The sequence below is a fragment of the Sturnira hondurensis genome, unplaced genomic scaffold, assembly GCF_014824575.4.
Source record: "Sturnira hondurensis isolate 20B ecotype Veracruz unplaced genomic scaffold, ASM1482457v3 Scaffold0002840, whole genome shotgun sequence".
In the NCBI taxonomy this organism is placed as follows: Eukaryota; Metazoa; Chordata; class Mammalia; order Chiroptera; family Phyllostomidae; genus Sturnira; species Sturnira hondurensis.
Window position 1 is genome coordinate 8,273,024 of NW_028075471.1, and position 24,589 is coordinate 8,297,612.

The 24,589-nt window shown below is 38.6% G+C and overlaps 1 protein-coding gene across 3 annotated transcripts in view; it reads left to right on the plus strand.

Moving 5' to 3' along the window:
* PTPRG (protein tyrosine phosphatase receptor type G) overlaps positions 1–24,589 on the plus strand; it is a 715,684-nt gene that overhangs the window by 406,184 nt on the left and 284,911 nt on the right. For all 3 annotated transcript variants that reach the window (XM_037040813.1, XM_037040814.1, XM_037040815.1), the window contains exon 3: positions 18,952–19,131. In XM_037040813.1, the coding sequence (XP_036896708.1) occupies positions 18,952–19,131 (180 nt within the window). The remainder of the gene's footprint in view (positions 1–18,951; positions 19,132–24,589) is intronic.

The window sequence follows — 24,589 nt, forward strand, 5'->3', positions numbered from 1 at the left end:
GTAGGACAGCAAGAAAATACTTGACATGTTCATGGGACAGTAAGGTGACTTGTTTGGCTTCTCTAGGAGGATCGATGCTGAAAAAAGTTGGAGCTGTGAACAGGGAGGTAATTGGGGGCAGGGAGCAGATGTGTTTAGTCTTGTTAGACTATCTTTCAGGTCTTTGGCCTTTCCTCTGAATTCTCCCTCTGACGAAGAATGCTGTGGAGAGTTTTAAGAAGGCTAGTGATGTGATCTGACTTATATTTTATCAAGATCACTGGCTGCTGTGTTGCTAATAGTCCCAAGGAGGGGAAGGTGGTCAGCAAGTCAGGGTGGGAGACAGTTGCAGCAATTCCTGGGCTAGGTCATGGCAGCTTGGGCCTGAGTGGTAGCAGGTGGAAATGGCTAGAAGCAGCCAGCCTTCAGATCACTTGTGAAGGTATAGCCTAGGATTATTGCTGTATCTGAGGAATAAAATAAAGAATGAACGAGAAGTAGAACCAAGTTTTTTTTTTTTGCCCAGAGCGCCTGAAGGATGCTTAAAGATGATGAAGACCACACTGTACCAAGTTCAAGAGAGAAGAAAAATCCTGACCTTCAGGTCTACACGGGTGAAATCTGAGCAGCCCAGTAGTCACTAGTAGAGATACGAAATAGGCAGATGGATTTTGTGACCTGATGTCTCCTTCAGGGCCTGTAGCTTCCTCCTGACCATGTCTTGAAGGGTGAGGATCAATACCCCTTTCAGAACAGAGGCCTTCCAGGCTTGCCAGGGCAGTATTAGCCGAAGGTACTGCATGCCCAGGGGGGCACAGGACATTTTGACACAGGAGGACTTACTAATGTGGGTATTAAGTTTTATTCATTATTAACTTTGATAGAGTACAAAAAGGCAATGGAGTAGTTTGATTTCTCTTGGTGAGCTGCAGTTTGCTTTCCTTTGGGACTTTACCCAAAGAGAAATGGACACCTCCAGTTTCACCTATTATAAAGCAAATTCAGAATGAAATAGTACGTACAATACTTTAAGTGGCGCTTGGAACCACAGTGTTTTAGAGATCTGTTCAGGTCACCAGTAGGCATGGTTAAGAGCCTGCTATGTAAAGAAATACCTGTTCTTTATGAAATGTGTTTTCCCCCCTGTTTTTCTGAGTTTGGTTTATTTGGAGGGAGTTAGGGAGAAAGTTTAATGCTATGAATGAAAACAACCTCTTTTACCTGGAAAAGTCTAAATCCCCCTTAAACAGTGGTCCTACAGTTGAGTACAAAGGCTGCAAAAGGAATGGAGGCTGATTCCAGCCTGCTTCCTCCCCTTTGTACAGCATCTTCTGAAAGTGATTATTTTATGTTGAGACTTTGTCTGTATTAGCAGTTTTATCTGCGAGGAAGGGACTTCTAATTTGCTAATTACAGAGCCTGCTCTTCGCAACCAGGATCCTACTGTTTTGGAAATCACTAAATATTTTCTGTGGTACGTGAGCTCCTGAACCGAACAATTCTAGCTAAGTTCATCAGTATAGTGAACAGGAATCGGCATAGGCTGTATCATTCAGCACTGCCATTCCAGAATCGTGAAGGAAAAGTGTATGCTCTATCTCCTACTTAGTTGCAAGCTTTGGATCCTAACCTCCATTTCTTATTAATTATGTTTCTTAAGCATGTTGCCAAGTAGGATTCTTCATTGTATTGTCTGAAAAAATGATTAGTTTCTTTTTTTAAAGAGTGCCAGACATAAAGGAGTCCCTCACGTAACTGTTGAATTGAGCTCCGTGTTCTTAACAATGTGTCTTGCACGAGGTCAGGATTTTTTTTTCTCATGGTATGAGTGATAGTTAATTACCTAGTTGAAGAATTGCTGAACCAGCCCCATACAGCCCAACCTTCATCCAAAGTTTTTTCTTTTCATCTGAGTGTTTACCGGGGTTATCTTCCCTGTTGCCTCACCTCTGTTTTCTTAGAGTGAGTTGATTCTGCTTTTAAGTACTTTTAAATCTTTTACCTTAATTAGGGCGGACCCTCTTGAGAACACAAAGGTATGTGATTTTAGTCAGATCTACATTATTTTTTTCCATCTATTTTTCCTTCCACCCTCACTTTGCAGTGTTAACAGCGTTGGTCTTCTCAGATTTAGTGTGGTAATTATGGGACCTTGCGTCTTTCTGTGAATGGCTGTCTTTACGCAACAGCAGCGGATGGCTACTCACTTCATTTTCCTTTACCAACTCACTTAGCTTTGTGCCCTGCCTACAAACACATGGTTTTATTAGAAATGTTAGTACTAAGTGGTGGTTGAAAAAATGGAGACAACTATATTCAAACATCAATAAATAAAGGTAAAAAAGTGAATAAGAAAAAATCTTAGTACTCTTACAATATTTTCTTTGTTGATTATGAGGAACGGTGGTCAGCTCCCAGTAGGCTATTCCCCCCATTGTATTGCCTTGGCTCAGAGTTTCACTTCTTTGTGGAGCAGTGTTTTGGACCTAGACATACAGTCCAAGTGGGTATTGATCTCCAGATTTGGATAATATCAGAACTGTACAAAAGTATCCACACATTTAGGTATCACTGTAGCAGGATATTTCAGCTGGCATTTCTGGAGCCACCTACTGGAGTTTTAATCCTGGCTTCACTACTTGCTGGTTTGATCTAAATACCAAATAATGTAACCTTTCTAGGCTATTAGTATCTTCATCCATAAAATGGGAATAGTTTTGTCATACACAAATAAGTTAATCCATGGACATTGGTCTATTGTCAGCAGCTGTATATGAAGAATGGGCGTGAAGTGGGGGGTTAAAATCAGCTTACTTGGAGAGTGATCTTGGACAATCCTCTGACCCTCAGCATGCTTCCTTTATGTAAGAGGAATAACAGTGACGTTTATAGCTTCTGGATGATTTGAGAATTACACGAGATGATTCCTGTTAGGCAGCACTTAGTACATTAGTGTCAGCTCTTAGTACTTACTATTCGTGGCTAATTTCATTGTTTTCAAACCACAGTTTTTTTTTTGAAGATGCTGCTCTGGGGGCTTAAAAGGTGGATATTATTTTTAGTGAAGTTCTCCAGTACCTGAAACCCAGCAGTGCCGGTCTTTGGATCAGCAGTCAAGAGCCATTCTTTGCATTGTCCGTGGCCACATCTTTCTACTTAAATCATGACATGAGCGTGTGTTTCACTTACAAAAAAAATCCTGGTATTTTTCTATAAAATGCCTTTCTTTTCGCATGTGACCTCCCCCCGCCCCCCGTTTTTATTGCATTTTGGGGTGGGGAGAGAGAGAGAGAGACAGAAACTTCAATTTGTTGTTCTAGTTATTTATGCATTCATCAGTTGATTCTTGTATGTACTCTGACCAAGGCACCAAAGCTGCAACCCTGGTGTGTTAGATAATACTCCAGCCAAGGGAGCTACTTGGCCAGAACAATGGTGACCAGTAGCTTTATTTGCTGTCTATATAAATAGATCCCATCTGTAACTCTTACAGTGGCATTTGTTTCTTCTTCATCGATGATCAGTTTAGTCCCTCAAAATATAATAGTGATCCTTAAGGTTTATGGAGATTTTCATTAAACATTTTTACCACAATTTTTTGACAGAACAAGAAAAAAGGTAGCTGGTCATCTTTGTGTGTTCACAGCTGTATTTTTTATATTTCCCTTGTATGCCTCATTTATTTCACGCAGCCCTTCTTTACCCAGTGCCTGTACCACCAAGTGTGGGTAAGAATAGTAAAGAGATCAAAGTGTGTCTTGTGCGCAAAACCCTCTGTGCTTCTGTTCTTCAAGGAGATTTCTTTTTATTCCCCTGGTTTACAGTTGTGCCATGTGTTGAAAACATTACAGGATTTTCCAGTTCAACCAACGTGGGTGTCTGGATTTCAGAGAGAGCCTTAACAGAATGGCTCTTGATATTCTCAGAATTAAGATGAAGAAATGAAGTTTCGTAATAGATTGAAAACCTTTTCCCAGGGAATTCTGCTACTGCCCCACTGTCTCGATGGAGGGGCTCCTCACTGGCCCAGGCCTTCTGAGACAGCTCCACAAAGGAGATGGTTTGTTAAATTTGTGATTGGCAGGTTGCTGGGAGGCATATATGTGAAGTTAAGATGACAAACAGAGGATCTCCCTCGTTCCTGAGTGGCAGGGATGATGGGTGAAAATTAAACATGATTCAGTGGAGAAGCAACAGGTGGGGCACCCAGTCCAAGAGCTGTACAGACTGGTGCAGACCACAGCTCAGCGTTTCTCAGCTAGTAAGTTGAGTCAGGTTCCCATTTGTAATAATGGGTGTATTATTAACTTACAGGGTTTTCATATGGGGTAAACATATCTCCTTTTAAGGTTGAAATGCAGTATCTGCCTCAATATGCATCTGACTTAAGAGTCATATGAAAAAGACTGGAGGATCTTTATTTTGCCCACATAACTCCATAGTTTTTCTTCAACCTTGTTTTCTATTATTTCCCCTTTCCCAAAGGTGCCCTTTCAGGCACTTTTTTCATAGCCTATGCACTTTTAATACCATAGATTAACTGTATATCCGATTGTTTACTTTATCTTTTTGTGCCTTAAAGATAAAAAAGAGAAACAAAATTTAACCAACCAACTTTCATGCTGCTGGGCAATGTTACCCCTGGTGTGAGTACATGCCATGGTTCTTTGAGAACTCAGCAGGTCCAGAGTCCGTTGAGAATGTTCTTAAGTCAAGGTTTTAGAATTGCATGTGTCCATTTTTAAAAAGTAAGTTACTGTTTTTGTTGTCATCAATTACAGAAGTGCTACATGTATGTGTTTGCAAAATAAATATCTTCCTAGTCATACTAACATCTTTGGATCTTCCATCCCAAATGTAGCCACCATGAACACTTCAGCAAGTTTTCTCTTAATCTTTGTGTATACCCCTCACTGTTTTGATTTGTATGCAATTTTTCTTTATGTGAGATGATGTAATTCTCTAATAATTGCTCTGTAACTAGCTTTTCCCCAGCTGACTGGTGTCAGATACTACTTCCACCATTTAAAATGTCAATGAATTTTTAAATTTTAACTTTTAAATAAGTAATGTAATAATATGATTTAAAGTTCAAAGAGTAAAAGGAAGTAAGCAGTGAAAAATCCTCCCTCCCTCTTTTCTCATAATTTACTTGTGTTATGGCTACTTTTATATGCTTCCAGAGGTGTATTATGGCCATAGTGTCTATCTATCTATCTATATATGATCATTTATCTTGTCATTTTAAAAATCTGGTAGCACACTGTTATTTATATTGAGTTTTACACTGAAGAATGTAACTTGGAAGTTTTATTTTAACTTAAGGAGGTTTCTTTTTACTTCCCAGTTTTACACTATTCTGTTGCTTCTGTTTGCCATAACTTAATTAACTAGCTCTCTGGCGACCAGATATTTGTCGTTTCTAATCTTGGACATTACCAACCATGGTGCCGCCATGACCTATCCTAACCTTGCATGAATGCAGGCATGTCTGCATAATTAACACCAGGGTCATAGGAGTGGATCTTTGTAATTACAATAGCTATTGCCAAATTTTCTTGTCTGAAGATTGAATCAGTGTTTCAGTAGCCATAAATGAAAGTGCTTATTTGAATACATCCTTGCTAACAGTGTGTAACAAAACATCTTGTGGTTTGCAAATTTAGGAGGTAAAAGAATGCATCTATACATTTTAATTTGTGCTTCTCATTTTTAGTGAGGTACAGCAACTTTTCCTACATTAAGAAACCATTTGTATTTCCTTTTCCTGAACTGTACACATCCTTTGCCCATTTTTTATGTAGTTTTGGGCTTATCAATTTCTAGAATCTCTTGATATATTAAAGAAGAACTTTTTGTGGTATGAATTGCAAATGTTTTCTGATTTTTGTTTGATGTTTATGACAGTACTTTCTGAAAGTCAGAAAATTGAATTATTTCTTTAATACATTTGACATTTTCTGCCTTTGGATTTTTTTTTTCCAATGAAAAATCAAAATGCTTTTCCTACTCCAGATGTTTCCACAACTGTTTTTTTTAATTCATTGATATAGAGAGAGAAAATGGGGGGGGGGAAATCACTGATTGGTTGTTCCAGTTATTTACATATCATAGTTGATTCTTATATGTGCTCTCACTGGGATGGAACCCTCAACCTTGGCATATTGGGGGCACTGTAACCAGTTGAGCCACCCAGCCCGGGCCCCCACAACTGCTTTTGTTATCAACTGAAGGGGGTTCCTTGGCCTGTGTTCATCAGAGGCCAATAAACCCTGAACAGGAGCTTGCAGCCAGGAAAGTAAGGGTTTGTTGAAGACAGCACCATTCCTGGAGTTACAGGTGAGCTAATGCTCAAAGACCTGGCTCCTTGATGGCTTCCAGGATAGATTATATAGGGACAAAAATCATTAGTCATGCTGACTAATGGAGTTAGGGTCATGGTTTCTACTGACTGGGTGGTGCTTGGGTAGCGGATATTGATCACTGCATCTGGTCTTAAGGTCAGCCATAGAGTTGTTCTGTCCAGTTTTGCAAGGATTTGTTCTATGGGGTTGTTCTGCTTTCCTGGGTTGGGAGCTAAAACACAGCTGAGGCCGAGATACTATGTTTAATTTGATTGAAAACTCTGTCTCAATAGTCAGTACACCCAGAACTTGTTTCTAAGTCTGTTGGATGCTGACTACAACCTCATCGCCCTGAGAGCTTCATGATTAAGCAGGGCAGAGACAGGTGGGTGAATTAGGGTCTCAGTGAGGCTAGTTTGAGTCAAAGGAAAAAATACAATAAAAATTAAAGAACAGATTAAAGATAATAAGGTTTCTGTGTGGCCACATTCTTTGTACTTTTATTTATTTATTTTAAATATTTAAATCTTGGATGCACCTGGAATTTATCTAGGATTATCTACTTTTGAACCTCTTGTTCAGTATTAGTTAATGGATGTGGTTTGTTTAGCAAGTTCCTATTGATGGATATTTACATTATTGTCAGGTCTTTTATATTATAAACAAAAGGCAGGATAGTAAGTATTTTAGGTTCTCTTGTCTCTCTTCACAGCTGTTCAAGTCTGGTGTTATAGCATGAAAGCAGCCATAGATTATACTAAGTGAAAGGATGTGTTGGTGCTGTAATAAAACTTTATTTACAAAACAGGTGGTGGGCCTGATTTGGCCCACGTGCCATAGTTTGCAAACCTCCTGTTTTGAACACGGGTTAGTTTCACAGTTCTGGAATTGACACTCTTCTGACTGCCATTTACTATGGGAAGGCAAGTTTCCTAACTTCTGAGCCCCAGTTTCTTTATGCGTGACATGTGGAAACTAGTTCATACTTGATAGGAGTTGTTGAAAGGATCAAAGATAAAATGTAGAAAGTTTTCATCACAATGCCTGGCACATAGTAAATTTTGTCCAAGAGAATGATGCCTTATTGGTGTCATTTTATTGATGTGTGCTATTAAATGTCACTCAGTCATTTATAGTAGGGCAGGGACTAGAGTGTCAAAAAACTCATCAATCAAGGAACATTATATTTAATGCAATACTTTTTATTACTGATCTTTTCTTTTCCTTCAGATTCCAATATGACTTTGCACAGCACTGTTACTGATATCTTTATTTACGTCCTTTATATAGTGTTTGTCATGGATTTTTCACATTGATTTTAAAATTTAAGATATTTCATTGAATATTATTTGTCTTGATTACCAAATTTTTGGTGATGTTGCACCAAAATTCTAACCCTTTTGAACAGTATTTTTTAGTGAGGACCTTATGTGTGCTGTGTGAACAAATAGGCAAGTATCTGATGTCATGGAGCTTATTTTCCCCTGGACCCTACAGTCCTAAGAGGAGAAGTTACCAAAGTTAGGAAAGCAAAGGAAATGGGGGTGTTACGTTAGGTTGGTTAGTGAAGCCTCCTGTTGTTACCAGACTATCAGGACCTGGCCCTGTGTGGGGGCTGCTTAAGGCCAGCTGAGTGTGTGGGTTCTTGACTTCATGTAGGAGAGAGTTTTCATAACAGGAGTCCAGGTGACTATGCGGATCCATTTATTAAAGCTGAGGACAGTGAAACAAGGAAGAGCTTAGCAAAGAAGAAGAAACAGGAGAGAAACGGGCTGGGCTGCCTTAGCTCACTGGGAAGTCAGAGAAAAGGGGGCTTTGGGGACAGGTTCGGGGAATTAGTCTGGGATAAGCTGAGTTTAGGAGAAATAAATGGGGGAACAAGAAGGGAATGCAAAGGTTGCTCCCCAGAGAGAGCATGGGCTGAGTCCTTTGGCTTCTATCTACTTCTTGCAGGCAGGAATCCTAGACCAGTCTCAAGGGAGGGTTTCAGCAGAATATTCATCAGTGTTCAGGGTCATGGTCTCCACTGATTGGTCAGTGAAAGGGCGGTGGAGGGGGGAGTCTTGAGGTACTACAGCTGGTTCTGGTGGTGCCCACCAGATTTTGCTGCTCTCCCGGGCCTGCAGCTGAGATGCAGCCGAGGCCTAGATGGCAGCTCCGGGGAGGAAAGGCCAGGGGAGACGTTACCCGGGAGCAGGTCCTTAGTGTCTCAGTTTGGCCCTTGGGGCCTGCTGCCATGGCTCCCGCCTGTGCCTGGCTGTAAATTGCTTCTGGCGATTATGTTTAACTCTCTGTCTCAGTTTCCCTATTCCACTTGCCAAGAAATTTTCTGAGCTTCTTACTGTCCTGTTTCACTGTGATTAGTTGAATGAAGGGAGTTGTTAATGTTCTTTTGTCATGTTACTTCTGCTAAATCTCTCCAATCTTCTTTTAGATCCCCTTTATTGGAAGTTACTTACACTATAAATTTATTGCAATAGAAAAAGTATGTGTTAAAGTGAAGTATTCACATGGTAATGGAGAGACACAGAAGCCATCCTGTTGTTTTGGCTTTACCTCATAAAAGTGGCCCTTTATGTCTAGACATTTCCCCAGAGAGAATTTAATAGTTAATATATTGGCAGCACACATTTCTCCTTTTATAGCTGTCTGGGAAGGGTGTTAATCATCCTGTCTGCACCCTGTGAAGTGTTTTCCAGCCCCACACCCTCCCCCCCCACACCAGGCCCCTCAGCTGTTGAGTGAGTGCCTCATAAAACTGATTTTAATTTTTTGTTCTTTTTCTTCAGCCCTAATGCCAGTAGGTTGGCATATAGACAATCATCCCTTCCCAGCATCAACCTCCCCAATTCTGTCTCTGGGAATATTTTCCTTTTCCTAGTGGGATTGGAATTTCTCATGAGCCGGAGCCGTTTTAATTTTGACACATGTCTGGACCATGATGCCGATGATAGACAGCACTGGTGTGGAAGACGCCTTCCTTTCAGAGACAGGCCTTAAGGGGCAGTTTTGTTTCCCTCCTTGGGGTGCAGCTTTGACCTTTGGAAGTAAAGCATGGTCCCTCAGCCAGTCTTCCCTGTGTAAAAACTTGCTGTGGCCCTGATCAGAAGCAGAAGACTGGTGAGAGGCAGCTGTTCCCATTAAGTCTTTTAGGGATTCTTATCCCATGACCCCAGTGTTACTAAGAGTAACAACTTTACAGCAAGGGACTTCAGAAGGTACACTTTTCTCCTTTTGTCTAAATGAGATCTTTACACCCTTACCCAAGTTTATTCCTCTTCTATAGGGAAAGAGGGTAGGAAGAAAGAGAGAGGAGGGAAGGGGAATCTGGCGATGTTATCCTTATACATTTCATCCAGCATGCATTCCTGATTTTATCTTTATAATTTGACATTTTCGTCTTAGTGATGAATGTAGAAAGAATTGAATAATTTACTGTCGCTCTTTTTAAATGAACATTCTGATTATATCTCATATTTTTTAGTTGCAAATACCAGAAAGCCTACTGGAGCTATTTTAAATACAAAGACATTTAAAATTGAAATGTCTAGAGATAAAATTTAAATTTTAGGAAAGGTTTGATCAGGTCCTACCTTTATTTTTCTTTGTATTTTTTTCCTCCGGTCTTTTTACTTGTCAGCTTTGGCCTCCAGCTAATTTTTCTTCAGTCACTTTCTTTCTCTTCTTCATTTACTACCTTCTGGGAGGAAGGTAGGTTCTTCCCACAGGCTCTGAACAAAAGTCTACTGCCTTGTTTTGAATAATACCAACCTAATTGGCTTAGTCCTGGGATAAAATCCCTTCATGACTCAGTCTCTGTCCAAGGGGAGAGGATTCAACTAATTGCCAAATGCCAGTGGGAAGCTATTTCTGGATCCCAGGAGTAGGGTTAAGCTACCCAGATCTTAGGGTTTGGTTGTGGTTCCTAGAAGAAAGTGTAGATAATCATGTTTATTGAACACATAGTATGTGCCAAGGACTGTTGGAGTGCTCTGAGTGTAATAATTTATTTAATCCTCATCACATCCCTGTGGTTATTCTTAGGAATGTATCCAGTGGGGTTGAATGTTTGCTACACTAATAAGAAACACTTTCTGTGCCCATTGATGCTTCCAGGTATTGTAAGAAGGTTTTATAGAATTTAGAACTCTTCTGAGTTTTACGGGTTATAGGATATAATCTTACAATTTGTGTGTAAGGTAACTGAATCTTGGTAAGACTTGAGCACTGTGTCATTCAACTCCACTTTCCAGAATTGAAACTGGAATGGAATGAGGACGTTTGTGACATGACTGTCACCACTCGGTCCTCTGATACCCTTGACAGGCATGGCTAGTTATTCTTGACTTTATGAATAAGTAATCATACAGCTGTTTAACAATAACATAGGAATTGAAGCTTATATCCGTCCTTGAACTAGAATTCCAGTTGCTAGTCTTCTTACCCAGTGTTCTTTCCACTGTGCCACGTGAGCTGCTTAGTCCTTCGATGATAGTTTAAGTTTTGTGTGGACAGTCAGAATTCTAAAAGAGCAGATCTTTGTCATATGGAGAGTGTTGACTGCTTGAAGACAAACTTGACCTGAAGGTTGAAAACTTCGGGTCTGCAGCAAAATTACTAACATTGTATAAACACTTCAGATGTTCGTCATTGGACAATGAGAATTGTGATTCTTTGTTTATATCTCTAATGTTTTTGTAACTAATTCCATGTAATATGCACAAGAAGCGAAAATAAAGTTGGCCCAACTTTAAATAATATTAGTTAGAATTTGAATGAATAAACCATTCCAGTTAGTAGTAGAAATTTTGATTGCATGTTTAAAAATGGATGTGGGTAGATTCAACTTGAGAGAGAGAACCTTTTAACCTCAGATACATCTATACGTGTGCAGGACTTTGTCTTTCAAGGACCTTTAGGATCCTCCAGTCTGTGAATTGCATGCATGCTCACGGTACATAGTCACGCCATCTCACATGCTCACGCAGCTAGCACTAATCAGACAGCCTGAAGGTCTTTGGCTCTGAAATCCCAGGTAGTTATTATTGGCATCTTCATTCTTTGTGATACTCTCATGTTTTAGAACAGTAAAATAGGCTCCAGAGAGATCTTCAGCATCAGAATTAGAATCTGAGAATCCCTATTTAGAGATTTGTGCTATTTCACATTTGACCTGAAATTAGTTTTAACATTCGGTCCTAGAATAGCCAACCTGGGAAATGAAACAAATAACACTGGGTATGAAAACAATGAATAAAATAGTTCCCGTTTCTAGTGTTATTGTCTGATATGTTTCTGGTGTTATAATTAGTTATTGATAGGTAACTTAAAATATGCCATTGATGTGCAATGGGAGAATTAAGTTGTTATATTTAAAATTTAAAAGTGAAAAATTTGTAAAAAGATTTTCTTATTTGGAAGGTAACTTTATCTTCCTAACTGGCTTAAAAATTAGAATACTATAATCACCAACATTGAGTAACTTCATCATTATACATGAATAAAATGAAAGCCATAGAGAGCAGCAGTGTGGATGCTTTTAGCACTTTTCCTTTTCACATATGCCGCCATCGGCACACACATGTTAATTAAGGTACCACTGGTGGAGAATGCAAAAGAATCATGAGACAAATCCCATAAAGCTTTTGAATGAAAAAATGGAATAGTTTAAAGATGTGTTTTTTATTTGAAAGAAAAAGCATTAATTATACCATTAAGTAACAACAAAATGTATTTTTGGACTGTTGCTCTTGGTTAAAAGTAGACAACAAGAAGCAACCAGGCAATAACCCTGGGTCTGGGTAATACTTTCAGTGCAAATTCCTTGAGGGAGGCATTTATAGGCATATTTCACTAGAAACAGCACATAACATGTCTATTAGTGTTGTTTTTAATTATATTTAGACAGAATTCATTACTTTTAATAGCATTTTATTAGTGAATGGAAACCATTATTCAAATGGATTATGGTAAAATAAATTTAAGGGGTATGCATATTTTCTACATAGAACCTTTTTATATATTTAAAGAAACCATTGTTTGGGACACAAATCATAGGTAGATATTTGAAATTTCTTGCTTTTAAACAAAAGTATGATTTCTATGCAATAAAAGTAGCCCTTTTATATTTTTTCTTTGGTTACGTATTAATAGCAAGCTATGCTAAAGTGAGACAGTTAAATTGTACAGAAGTCTTTTGCAAACCAGTTATATTTGTTTGTATTGGACTTTTCAGATAATACTGCTGTAGGTCGTAGGGAAAATGAAATGTGTCCCTTAGATTCTTATATTTTTTGAACGAAATAACTAGTTTGGTGTAAAATGTATGCATGTCAGCCAAGGACTTTGGGTTAAATCTGCCTTAAAGAGACACTGAACACCAAGTGGGCTCTCACACATGAGGCAGCTTCACAGAGTTGGCCATTGTTCACATGTGAGGAATTCTTTCTGCCTTAAACAGGCCAGTTACAATTAATATCCAGTTGTGTCATTTATTTGTTCTAATGCAGAAATGTGTCTTTCTGTTGCTGGTCTACTAATTTGGAGAATCAAAAAATGAGAAAAAAACAAATTTTTAATGGTACACCAGGAAGGTAGAATTGATTCTTTTCATGTACAGATGAGTCATAAATTGAGGTAAGAACATTGTTTCTTAACTATAATATTTAAAAGTAAATTTCTCCAAATTTATGAGGTTTTTAGAGAATCTTAACTAATGAATTATCAGCCATCTGCTTGCTGTGCTTTTTTTTTTTAGGCCAGCTTCTCTTACCCTTTGATTTTGCTTTGTGCAAAATCTTTTAATGCAAAGAAGATAGAACAATAATCCTAGCATTATCTGTAAGTCAGTGCCCATCTCCTTTACCTGTTAGGCTTTATATATGCCCCCATGAATATAACAGTAAATCCAGTAAAATCAGGATATTAAAATATAATCCATTTTGACAAATCTTAGATTTTATTCCACTTCTGAGAAGTTTCATGCACATCTTCATCTTGTCAAAGTATCCACTAAAAATAACCATATAGAGAAGCTTCAATGAGGAAACAGTGTTGTGTTGCCATTAACTGAACTCCAAAACGTATTCAGAGTTCATGAGTTTTCCCATCAATATTCATGTTTGGTTCCATTGATCTAGAATACCACATTGCATTTTTTTGTGACTGCTTAGTCTTTGGTCTGTGACATTTTTTTCATTTTTCCTACCCTTTTATGACCTTGGGATTTTTTAGGAGTATCAGCTAAGTATTTTGTAGAATGTTCCTCAGATTGGGTTTGCTATATAATACCTTTCTCATGATTAGACTGGCATTAAAGATTTTTAGAAAATCCCAGAGAGGATCTGTGCCTTTCTTATCAGTTCCTAACAGGAGGTGGGTGACAATCCCTGAAATCTCAAGTGATGTTAACCATCACCACTTGCCTGAGATGGCATTTATTTACCAAGCTTTTCCACTGGAAGTTGGCTGTTGTTCTGTTTCCTTAACTTTGTTCTTTGGAAGCCAGTAACTAAATCCAGCTGGTGCTGGGATTGGGTCTGCCTTGAAGAGAGGTCAGTTGTATTTTTGATTCTTGTCTTCTGCCCAGATGGGAAGCTCCAGGGCACTTAACTTCTCTGCACTTCAGTGAGCGAGTCCCTTGTTGCCCGAGAGAACTAGAACAGCCCTGCTCCCTAGCACCCATTTCTCAGTAACGTGATTGGTATGAGCAAGTGTGGAATCAGTACTTAAATGAATGCAGTGGAGTTGATTAACGAGACTAACATTCCCTCTTGATTGACCTTCTTTGATTGGAGAACTCTGTTAAAACATAGAAAAAATAGGAGACTTTAAAAATAATCATGCTTCACAAAAGGTAGTGAAAGCAAAATTTTGTCACCTCTCTTTTAAAAATTATTGTCACTGTTGGTGGGCTTGTTAAATTGGCATATAGAGTTCATGATGCACATTACATACTTGTAGCTTATTTTACCTTATCACCATCGAGACTAATGTGACGTATTAATGAATAGGGAAAGGAATATTTACTTTCCAATTTGACATTCTGACTCTTGAGATGAAGGGAGTGAAGAAGAGTTAGTAAGTAGTGAGAAGATAGAAGCATAAAATTAAAACCAAAACAGTGTTCAGATAACATGCTGTAGTGTCATGAGAGGACAGAACCATGCAACTCCTTAATCTCATCTTCCAGTTCATTTATTTGTGCCCCGCCACACACACACCCTAGAAAAAAATTGTATGTAAGGCTCTGTGCTAGGCTGGAATACTGTTGAACAGATGGGTAAGGAACCTGTTCTCGTAGAGTAATCACCTAGTGATAAAGGAATAAACAACACAAGAATTACAAGAGTAATAAGATGTACAAAGGAAACCAAGAACCTATCACCAGAATAGTGCAGAATCCTTCTGCATTTTTCATGGAAGCCTTCCTGACAATCAGATATTTACACTGAAATCAAACCTTGAGCCAGGGGTGTCAGATGCATTTGTTGAAATCATTAAAAAGAAAATATTTCTCAACATAGTAGAGTGAGAAACTCAAGCTAAGATGCTAGCTTCTTTTGGCACTGATGTGTCGGCGGTATGTCTCCATCAAGACCTCATTCCTGTAAGATTTTTCAAAATGGGAAATCACTTTTGGCAGTCCGAAGTGCCCTTTGGTTTCTATCCTGGGCCTCACCCCTCCCCTTTTGAGAACATGGCCTTGTATATATTAGGTTGCCATGTCACAGTTGGTGAGTTGTTCAAAATCAGTCCAGCTGCCAAAATGCGAATTTCCTGCTCATTCAGGCAAGAGTCAATAAGGGGAAACTAAAGTGCAAAATGACTTTTCCTTCTTGTTTCAGATGGGTTATATCATACCTGAGAAAGGAAGGCTTCTTGCTGATTTGCTTTTCTTTACCCCCAAAAGGGGGTTTATGTTAACTACAGTCTTTATTTAGTGTCCTGTTTTTAACTTAAAAGCATTCATTCAGAGTTTTGAAAAAACAAAGCATCCAATACTGTGAGATTTGTGCAACTGCAAATGATTAATGATATAATCCCCAGTCCTTTATAAAGTGTCTTAACACTGAAGAGATTTATGCAGTGCAGAATGGCAATGGAGCTTTGGTGTGAGAATAGGTAATCAATACTCGCAAGCTTAGAAAAGTGTTCTATTTCCTCCACTAATGACATTGGGGTGTTTGCAAGGCAAGGGTGTCTGGAGCATGAAGCACTCCAAAGAAGAATTAATTTAAAATCTGAACTGGAAGATCAGTTTCAATTAAAATTGCACTTGAACGTACATTGGGTGGAAGTGTGAAAGCAAGCATGTAGTCGGCTTAAATCTTCAGATTGTTACCAGTGAATAAGTGAATCCCACTGGCTGGAACCCTGACTATATTTTTATAAAGTGCTAAATTATATTTCACTCAGGTTTAGAAGATTATGAGGAGTAATGAACATCAAGTACTTTTTAGAGGTTACAGAATATTTGTTATTAGTTTGTTGATGATCCAGGTGTCCATGTGTTTGTACAGGTAGGTGATATACATTCTCACTTCTTTTGGGTCAAACTTGTTTAGATTTATTTTAGCAGGCACTTTTTCCCATTGAGTGTAATTTTATTGTACCAATGGGTTTCCAAAAGGCATTATACATGCACACATGCACACACACATGATATTAAAACATTAGTTTCCATATTTCTGACAGACAGGCCCAAATATATCAGTGATCAATTTATGTGGTTTCTCAATGGATAGTTTTGGCATGTGGAAGAAAATTTAGTGGTCAGGATAATGGGAGCCGCTCATTAAGTCCTCTTTCCCCTCCTTTTAATCCTTCAGATATATTGATAGAATGTGAAAACAAGGTGTGTCTAGACTACAGGGTCCAGCAGAGTGAGGCTGCCTGAGTGTGGTGGGTCCAGCTTGTCAAGGCCTGGCACGAGATGGTCAACAGTTTGAACATTTCACCTGGAATGTCATGTGGTGTGCTTGAGTGTGATATAGTAATGTTACAGAATTGCATGCTTATGACTTTGCAATAAAAGATTTGGTAATAAAAAAGGAGCATTATTTGTGTTAGGCCCTGTGCATGCAAATGCACTCTGTTCCTTTATGATTCCTCACCGTCTTTAGGGAATTTGACCAAGAGGAGAAACAACATGAGTGAAAAGACCTTGGCAATTCCAAATTTAGTTGGGAGTCTTATAATCAAGAAAATGGTGATGTTAACTTTTTTCTAGGAAGTATTATGGCACTTCTAAATGCTCTTGAAAAGTGCCCCAAGAATGCTAGATCTTTGCTAATTAGTGAACATATGTTTTTTCTGATGGTGCCTTTTATCTTGCTGTTCAATGAGGATTAGGGAAAAGGATCCAGACATAGAACAAGGCCAAGTTATTTGCTAGGAATCATTTTTAGGGAGCCATGTCAACTGATCTTAGAGCCGTAAAGCTTCCATTAGTACGACTGAGAAGAGTGTCTGTCCTGTTTTCATGGTTCCTTTGTTTGTAGCAAACATAGGGAGACGGGGAAACCCATCACAAATTAAGTATGTGGTAGTCAGTTCAGGCTCTTTTTTAGTAGTAGAGAGACTTACCATAAGGTACCATATTTTTTGGACCATAAGACACCCCTAGGTTTTAGAGGAGGAAAATAGGAAAAAAAATTGAACAAGAAATGTGGTAAAATATTTAATAACATAATATTTCACCAATGTAAATGTAAATACAACTTAACAGCAGCATTAACAACCATTATGTCTCCCAAATTTGGTGGGGGGAAAGTGTGTCTTATAGATCAAGGCACAAAAATACAGCTTGCTTGATGTGTTGGTCTCCTAAAATCAGTTTGGTGCTTACCCTCCTTTGTCTGATATGTGCATGACTGTAAGGCTAAGAACCTTGGGGCGCGTGTGTGTGAGCAGGTGTATACACACGCTGCGCTTCATTAAGTGGGTAGCCAAGTGCTATCTTCTAAACATTGCAAAATTTAGACTTTATATCAAACTCTCAAATAGAATTATCTTAATCTTTCTAGGAAAGAGTCTTTCTTTTTTGTCATGTCAAGAAAGTTGAAGGTCTGATGCAGAAAAATCTGAACCAGTATGGGTTTAATAGAGATAGCCCCTGGAATAATGCATTTCCAAATAAGGCAAAGAAGCTTATGCAGTGTATTTTCTTGTTTCTGATTGCTACTCTTTAGGGCTTTGCATTATAGTTGCATTCCCTTCCTTTATTTCTGTTGCATGTGTTCCCCCACCATCTTTATTTATGTGAGTGCTGAGTCCAATCTGAAGGTAACTTTACATCCCTGCCTCCTACCACAGAGATCGGTTGAGGGGAGGTGAGTGCCTTAATTCACAAGTGAATTAACTCTGGCCAAATTGAAAAATCCTTCACAATTAGCCAAAGGAACCCTGCCTGATCATCTACATTATTTGCAGTGTCTCTTGTCCAGTGTTTTGTTGCTTTGATTTTTAATTTTTTTCCTTTTTCGTTTGAGTAACTTTTAAAAACTAAGAAAAGAGTTGTGTTTTGTATACTGATTACAATAGCAAAACAAGCTCAATTGGTTGAGGTGTTTCCTGGTGAATAAATGTTTTGCTTATTTTAGGAAACGTAGTGAAAAAAATTTTAAAGATTTTATTTATTTATCTTTGGATGGGAAGGGAAGGAAAGAGAGAAAAATATCAATGTGTGGTTGCCTCTCATGTGTCCCCTGCTGAGAACTGGCCTGCAACCCAGGCATGTGCCCTGACTGGGAATTGAACTGCAGTTGTTTGGTTCATGGGCCCGCACTCAATCCTCTGAGCTATACCAGCCAGGGCGAAAAAAATGTTTTAATGTAAAAACTGGATATCTTGCACAACCAAAAAAAAAGGGCAAGAACCAATTTAAAAAACAATAGCAACTAGAACTGCCAGAAAATCAAACTGTATGTAGGCCCAACAACCAAGGAGTTAAAGAAGAAATATTCATCCAGATTGGCGGGAGGGACGAAGTCGGGCAGCCAGGGTGGAGAGGATATGAGGCAAGGTGGTGGCTGGCAGATAGGCAGGCGAGGAAGTGGCTGGCAAACTGGGCAGTTCCACATTTGCATGTGGATAAACCAGGAGGAACAACTGGGGAGCGAGACAGACTATGCAACCCAGGGTTCTAGGACTGGGAAATAAAGGCTCAAGACTTCAAGAATAGTATAGGAAATGGAGAAGCCAAAGAAATACAGGTAAAGCCCATGGACATGAACTAAGAGGGAGGAATGCTGGAGGGAGGAGGGGTGCAGGGTGAAGGGGAATAAAGGGGAGTAAAAAATGGGACAACTGTAATAGCATGATCAATAAAATATACTTAAAATAAACTGTCAGTTTTCTGTTCAACATTTTTACTCTGATTACTGATAAAGTTAGTGAATATTTCATTACAAATCAAGAAGACAAATAAGTAAGTTGTCTTTTCTGAAAATTTTTTTGCCTTATCAAGCAAATGACTTGGGTTCATAGTTTCCAGTTCACTGACTTCTTTGGTGTGGTGACATGTAGGAAAATCTACTGTGGGAGATGCATGGCTTGACTTTGTACTTATTTGTTCCACCCCCAACACTCAAGCCCTGAGGATTGAAGTATTGTTTTTCCTTAACAGGTGCCTATGGGCCTGAGCATTGGGTGACATCTAGTGTCGGCTGCAGGGGCCGTCACCAGTCTCCTATAGACATTTTGGACCAGCATGCTCGTGTTGGTGAGGAGTACCAGGAGCTGCAACTCGATGGCTTTGACAATGAGTCTTCTAACAAAACCTGGATGAAAAACACAGGGAAAACAGGTAGGCTGTGTCTTCTTCACTCGTCCACAAACAACATGAAATATTTCTGGATGTCACTGTGTTTACCTCAACAAGGACTTGCTCCTTAATTACTGCACAGAGATATGGAGAATGTTTCACTGGGTGAGAGCTCTGGGATCAACTCATAGTTCAAGAAACAATCTCTTGCTTGTGATTTGCGTCAAATTCCTTAACCACTCTGTGTCTCATATTTTAAGAATGTGATAAATGTGGATCAAGCTCATAGGTTGTTAAAGAATGAAAGAGTCAATATATGTAAAATATATAGAATGAACTTTCAAAAATCTATTCTGTTCAATATCGAATATGGTGGCCACTCGCCATATGTGGATATATAAATTTAAATTTGAATTAATTAAAATAAGTAAGATTGAAATTCACTCCTTCAGTTTTACTAAGCACATAATGCCTTCCTTCACCCACCTTTGTTATGCTATTTGCAATGTTTGAAAGCAGAGAAGATACACATTCAGATCTTTAGAGGGGGGGTCACTTTGCTTATTTTTTTCAGATTTTTGAAATAAAACTGACATATAACATTATGCCTTTTTTGTTGTTGTTCATTGTTTCTTTTGCTGTGCAGAGCTTTTTAGTCTGATGTGCCTAACTTGTTATTTTTGCTTTTGTTGCTTGTGCTTTGGAGGTCATCTTCAAATTATCATTACCAAGACCAATATCTTTTGTCTTTTTTTTTCTTTCTGAATTTTGCAGTTTCAGGCCTTAGATTTAATGTCTTAATCTATTAGTTTTTTAAAAATTTTTTATTACAATTTACATTCAGTATTGTTTTATGTTTGCTTCAGGTGTAATGACATAGTGGTTACACATTTATATAATTTATAAATAATTTGTCCCAATCAGTCTAGCGCCGACCTGGTACCATATCTAGTTATCACAATATTATTGACTATAATTTCTATGCTAAACTTTACTTCTTTATGACAGTTTTGTAACTACCAACTTGTACTTCTTAAACCCTTCTTCATTTTTTTACCCAGCCTCTCAACACTTAGACTTTATTCTAAGGCTTTAGTCCATTACAAGTCAAGTTTTTGAGTAGGATAGGTAGGGGTCCAATTTTATTCTTTGCATTTGAATATCCTGTTTTCCCACCAACATTTATTGAAGAAAAGGTTTTTTCTGCATTAACTAGTTTTGTCTGTCTTGTCAAATATTAGTTGGCTGTATATGCATGGATGTATTTCTGGGCTCTAGAATCTGTTCCACTGGTCTGTGTGTCTGTTCCTATGTGAGTACCATACTGTTTGTTTTCTGTAGCTTTGTAGTGTAGTTTGAAATCAGGAAATGTAATACCTCCAGGTCTGCTCTTTTTTTGTCAGGATTATTTTGGCTATTTGGGATTGTTTGTGGTTCTAGGAATTTTAGTGTTATTTTTACTACTCCTGTGAAAAATTCCATTATAATTTTGACAGAGATTGCACTGAATCTGTATATTCCTTTGAATAAATAGTATTGCACTCCCACATTTCAAGTGCTCAGAAACAGCATGGCTAACATCTACCATATCAGACAGTGCTGTGCAAATTTAGATAAAATTCTTATCTTCACTGGATTTTTCTTTGTTAATATTTCTTATTATATTAGTTACAGGTTGAAGTAGCTGTGAATGTTTTGCTGTACCCCACTGTCTGGTCTGAAAATGAACATTGGGATATTACAATATATCACTGCTTAGTGCTACCTGGGCTTCTGTGGGTGCTTAAGATAGTTTTCATGTCTTATTTTTGAACTCAGGTCCTAACTCATTAAAACAAGCATTCCTCACCCCACCCCCTTGTTCTCAGTGATCCCTTTGTTCTTTGTAAACCCTTTAGAAGCCGTGGCCGCCTGAAGCCCTCTGTCTGGGCTAAAATGAATTCACCATCAACCCTCTGGTCCTATTCATGTTGTGGGTCACAGAGTTGCCTTCTGTTTTGACCTAACTGGCTGGCTGCACGTGCAACTTGGGGGATCCATTTTCTTTCTTCAAAGCACCATTTGTCTGAAATTATTCATGGTTGATTGCTTTGGGTTGGCCTGATTTGTTCATAGAATTGCTTCCCACTCACTCAACACAGTGATCCCTGGCTTTGGGCTCTTTTTCATGATTTTTCCATAAACCTCATTTTGCTTTTATAGCAGGGTACTCAGTCTTGCATTTGATTCACCTATTTGAATAGCTGGTCAACACATATATATATAACTTTATGTTATCTGTGCACAGGCTTTCACCACCACCCCCTCCACTGTCCGAGTGGAGATGCGTGCTTTTGTTACAATTCAGAATTTTTCTACCAGTTGTCCGCTTTGTATTTCAAATAGGCATGTCATTGGGAGGACTCTAAGGGAAGTATTATTCCTCAGACTTCCTGAACGTGGTGGATGGCAGCTTTGCTACACTCGGTGTAATCAGATCCTGGAGCTGAGTGCCATCTCAGCGCCACCTCAGTGCCACATCCCGGAAGCCTGCCAAAAGCAATTCACTGGGCTTTCTGATATGGTTTTCTACTTGACTTGCAACGCTTGACAGCCTTCTGCAGAGATAACACATTTCAGTGACAGCTTTCAGCTTGGTATCTCCAATGACAGGTTTTAGAGGAGTATAGGGTTCACTCCATGCAAGTTGATTTATGACCTTGGTCTTCTAGAAGCTGATTATCAACCTGTCACTCTGCTGACTTCTTACAGTGATCCACAACTTGTTGCATATCTGTGAGTGCCTGCGCTTGATTTTAGACACAGCTATTTAAATATGAACAGTCTCAAAGTTCAGAATAAGCACTTTTCTTTCTCTCTGAGAAGAAGAAAGAAATTATTGTTCCCAAATTCCGATCACTACTATGACATTCATGAGATCATACTAGATAGGCAAATATTTCGTAAATAATTTAAGATGATTCTATAGGAGTGGTTTTTTAAAGTGGCAAACATTATAGGCAATTTTAAACAAGGAGGTGGAATTTTTTCTAGAAAGATTTAAGTATATGGTATTGCAGAAATCAACCTGTGTTCTTGGTTTTTATTTGATAAGCACAAACCTAGAAACTTCTCATTTTGTCATCTTTAAAGTGCCAAGTGAGTTCATAAACGTTCAAGTATTTAAGAGCAATGAAGATTCGGTTGCTTTTCCTAATACGCAGCCATCACATAAAGTCAATGGAGTAATAGTACACATACAGTGCAAGGTGCTGTGCATGCAAGTTGAAGGTGTGGGTTGAGAATATCCAGAGTGGATTGTATTGATAGGCAACTTGGATCATATCAGTTAAAAAATCATACCTATTATTGTACCACAGTTTTATAAGATGTTACGATTTGGAAAAACTAGATAAAGGGAACATAGGACCTCTGTTTTAGATTTTACAACTGCATATGAATTTACAATTATCAGAAAAATTAGAAGTTTAATTACTAAAATGTATTTTATAAGCCACATGGTGCATCTTTGTCACAGTCATTCACTTTATATCTAATCTGCGTCCCTAGATGAAGAAAAGTTAATCATTAATTTTTAAGCAACACATTTTTCTTCTCCAAAATTCTTTTCTTGAACCTTGTACTTTTAGGAAATAAATTCAGGAAGGAGTATTTGTTTTTTCTTTCTGGTGAAAATTTACAAGCCACTTATCTGTAAAATAGACGGTCTTTTGGATATTAAACTATGAATATAGAAAGTTAATATTTAAAGCGGTTCGGTACATATAGACAGTAACTTTCCCATAAAACAGGTTTAGTGCTCGTACCTGTCTTCACCCCTGAGAGTGCTATATATCCAATCCAGCATAATCAATACAGCAAGTTGGTTGTACGTAGCCCACTTCTCAAAAGTTGTCTGAAATATCTTTACAAGACAGATAGCATCTCTGTATTTCTTCCTGAGGAGCCATAACTGTCTATTGTACCAGTTCTGATTCAGTTTCATCTCAAGTTATTTCCCTTTCATTTTTGTGGAATGAAAAGATAATGCATTCATCAAGAACATTTCAAGATCATCTTGCTGTTTCTAGCATTAGCTTGTAGCTAAATGATCAGATTTTAAGATCTAGATGGTGCTTCTGAGGTATGCTAATAAACCTTCTCTGAATTTTAACCATTTGTTTTTCTATTTTTTCTAACCTTTCATCCCTCACCAAGAACAAATAGTAAACCCATTTGTCATAATGTATGTTACTTCCATTTTTTCACTTTATATTTGTTTACTAAATATTTTTTCTTTGCCTGCATTCTCATTTATTAGACAAATACCACTGTACCACAGTGTGTGGCTTAGACAGATTCAAGAAATAGTTGCTTAATTAGTAGAAGTATATCAGTGGCATAGAAACTATTGTATTTTCGGACTGTAGCAAGCCCCCTGCGCCCTCTCCCCCCGCCCCCCGCCAGTTTGAGAGGAAGATGGTGGTGGTATTATAGTCTGAATATAGCTTACCTGGCTTGCTGGACGGGGTTGGGGGCAGCTATCTTGTTTATGTTATTAAATATTTTACTGTATTTTTTTGCTTCAAACTTTTCTCCTATTTTCCTCCTCTAAAACCTAGGTGCATCTTATGGACTGGTGCATCTTATAGTCCCAGAAATACAATAGGTGTGGATCAGTAGGTCCAGAAGCACATCCTGGAATATTGTGAGTCCATAAAATGTAGACAGGGTTTAAGAGGCTGTTACCTTAGTTTATTTCCCTGGCCCTTGGAATTTTATAGTACCGTAGCACCCTAAGAATCCACCAACTAAGAGAAGAACAACATCATTGTCAGTTGGTGTAAAGAGAATTACAAAGTCTTAACAACCTGAGTTTCTATGTGCTTCTTCCCTAGATGAGCATGTGACCCCTGCTCCCGGAAAAGGAGCCTTGGGCCCTGGGACTCTGCCTGTCCACAGGGCAAGGCTTCCACCAAGCACCAAGCAAATGTCTGGCCCTAAGAGACACTGTGTTCTGTGGGTTCCTGCCTTTCATAGCTGAAGCTTTCAGTGGCCTCTGTGCTGCACTGAAGAGTCAGTGTTCTGTTTGAAATTGGTGGGAAACTGATGCAAGTCTGGGATTCTGCTTTTGAAAGTCGTTACTTGTACCTTGCAGGGCTTTTGATAGCAATCTCCATGATGCTCAATTTCCTCCCCAGTTGATGGATTTGAATGCTTAGCTCTCACTCAGAATGTGATTGCTTGGTACTAGCAAGCTTGCCCAAGGGTAACACACATGGAAAAGCCTTTAGCAATCGGGAGGCTGGTAAGGAAGAGTCTAGGGTAGTGATTTTCAACTGATGTGCTGCAAGAATTTTTCTTTTCTTTTTTTTTTTCTACTCAGACTGCTCAACCAGTGTGCCGCAAGAATTTTTGAAACATGCAATACCGGACTATTTTGTCAGGAGCACTGACCTCTTTTCCCTTAGGCCGTGAAATTTTTAAAAAGAGTGGCAACAGCTAACACAACAGTAGTTGT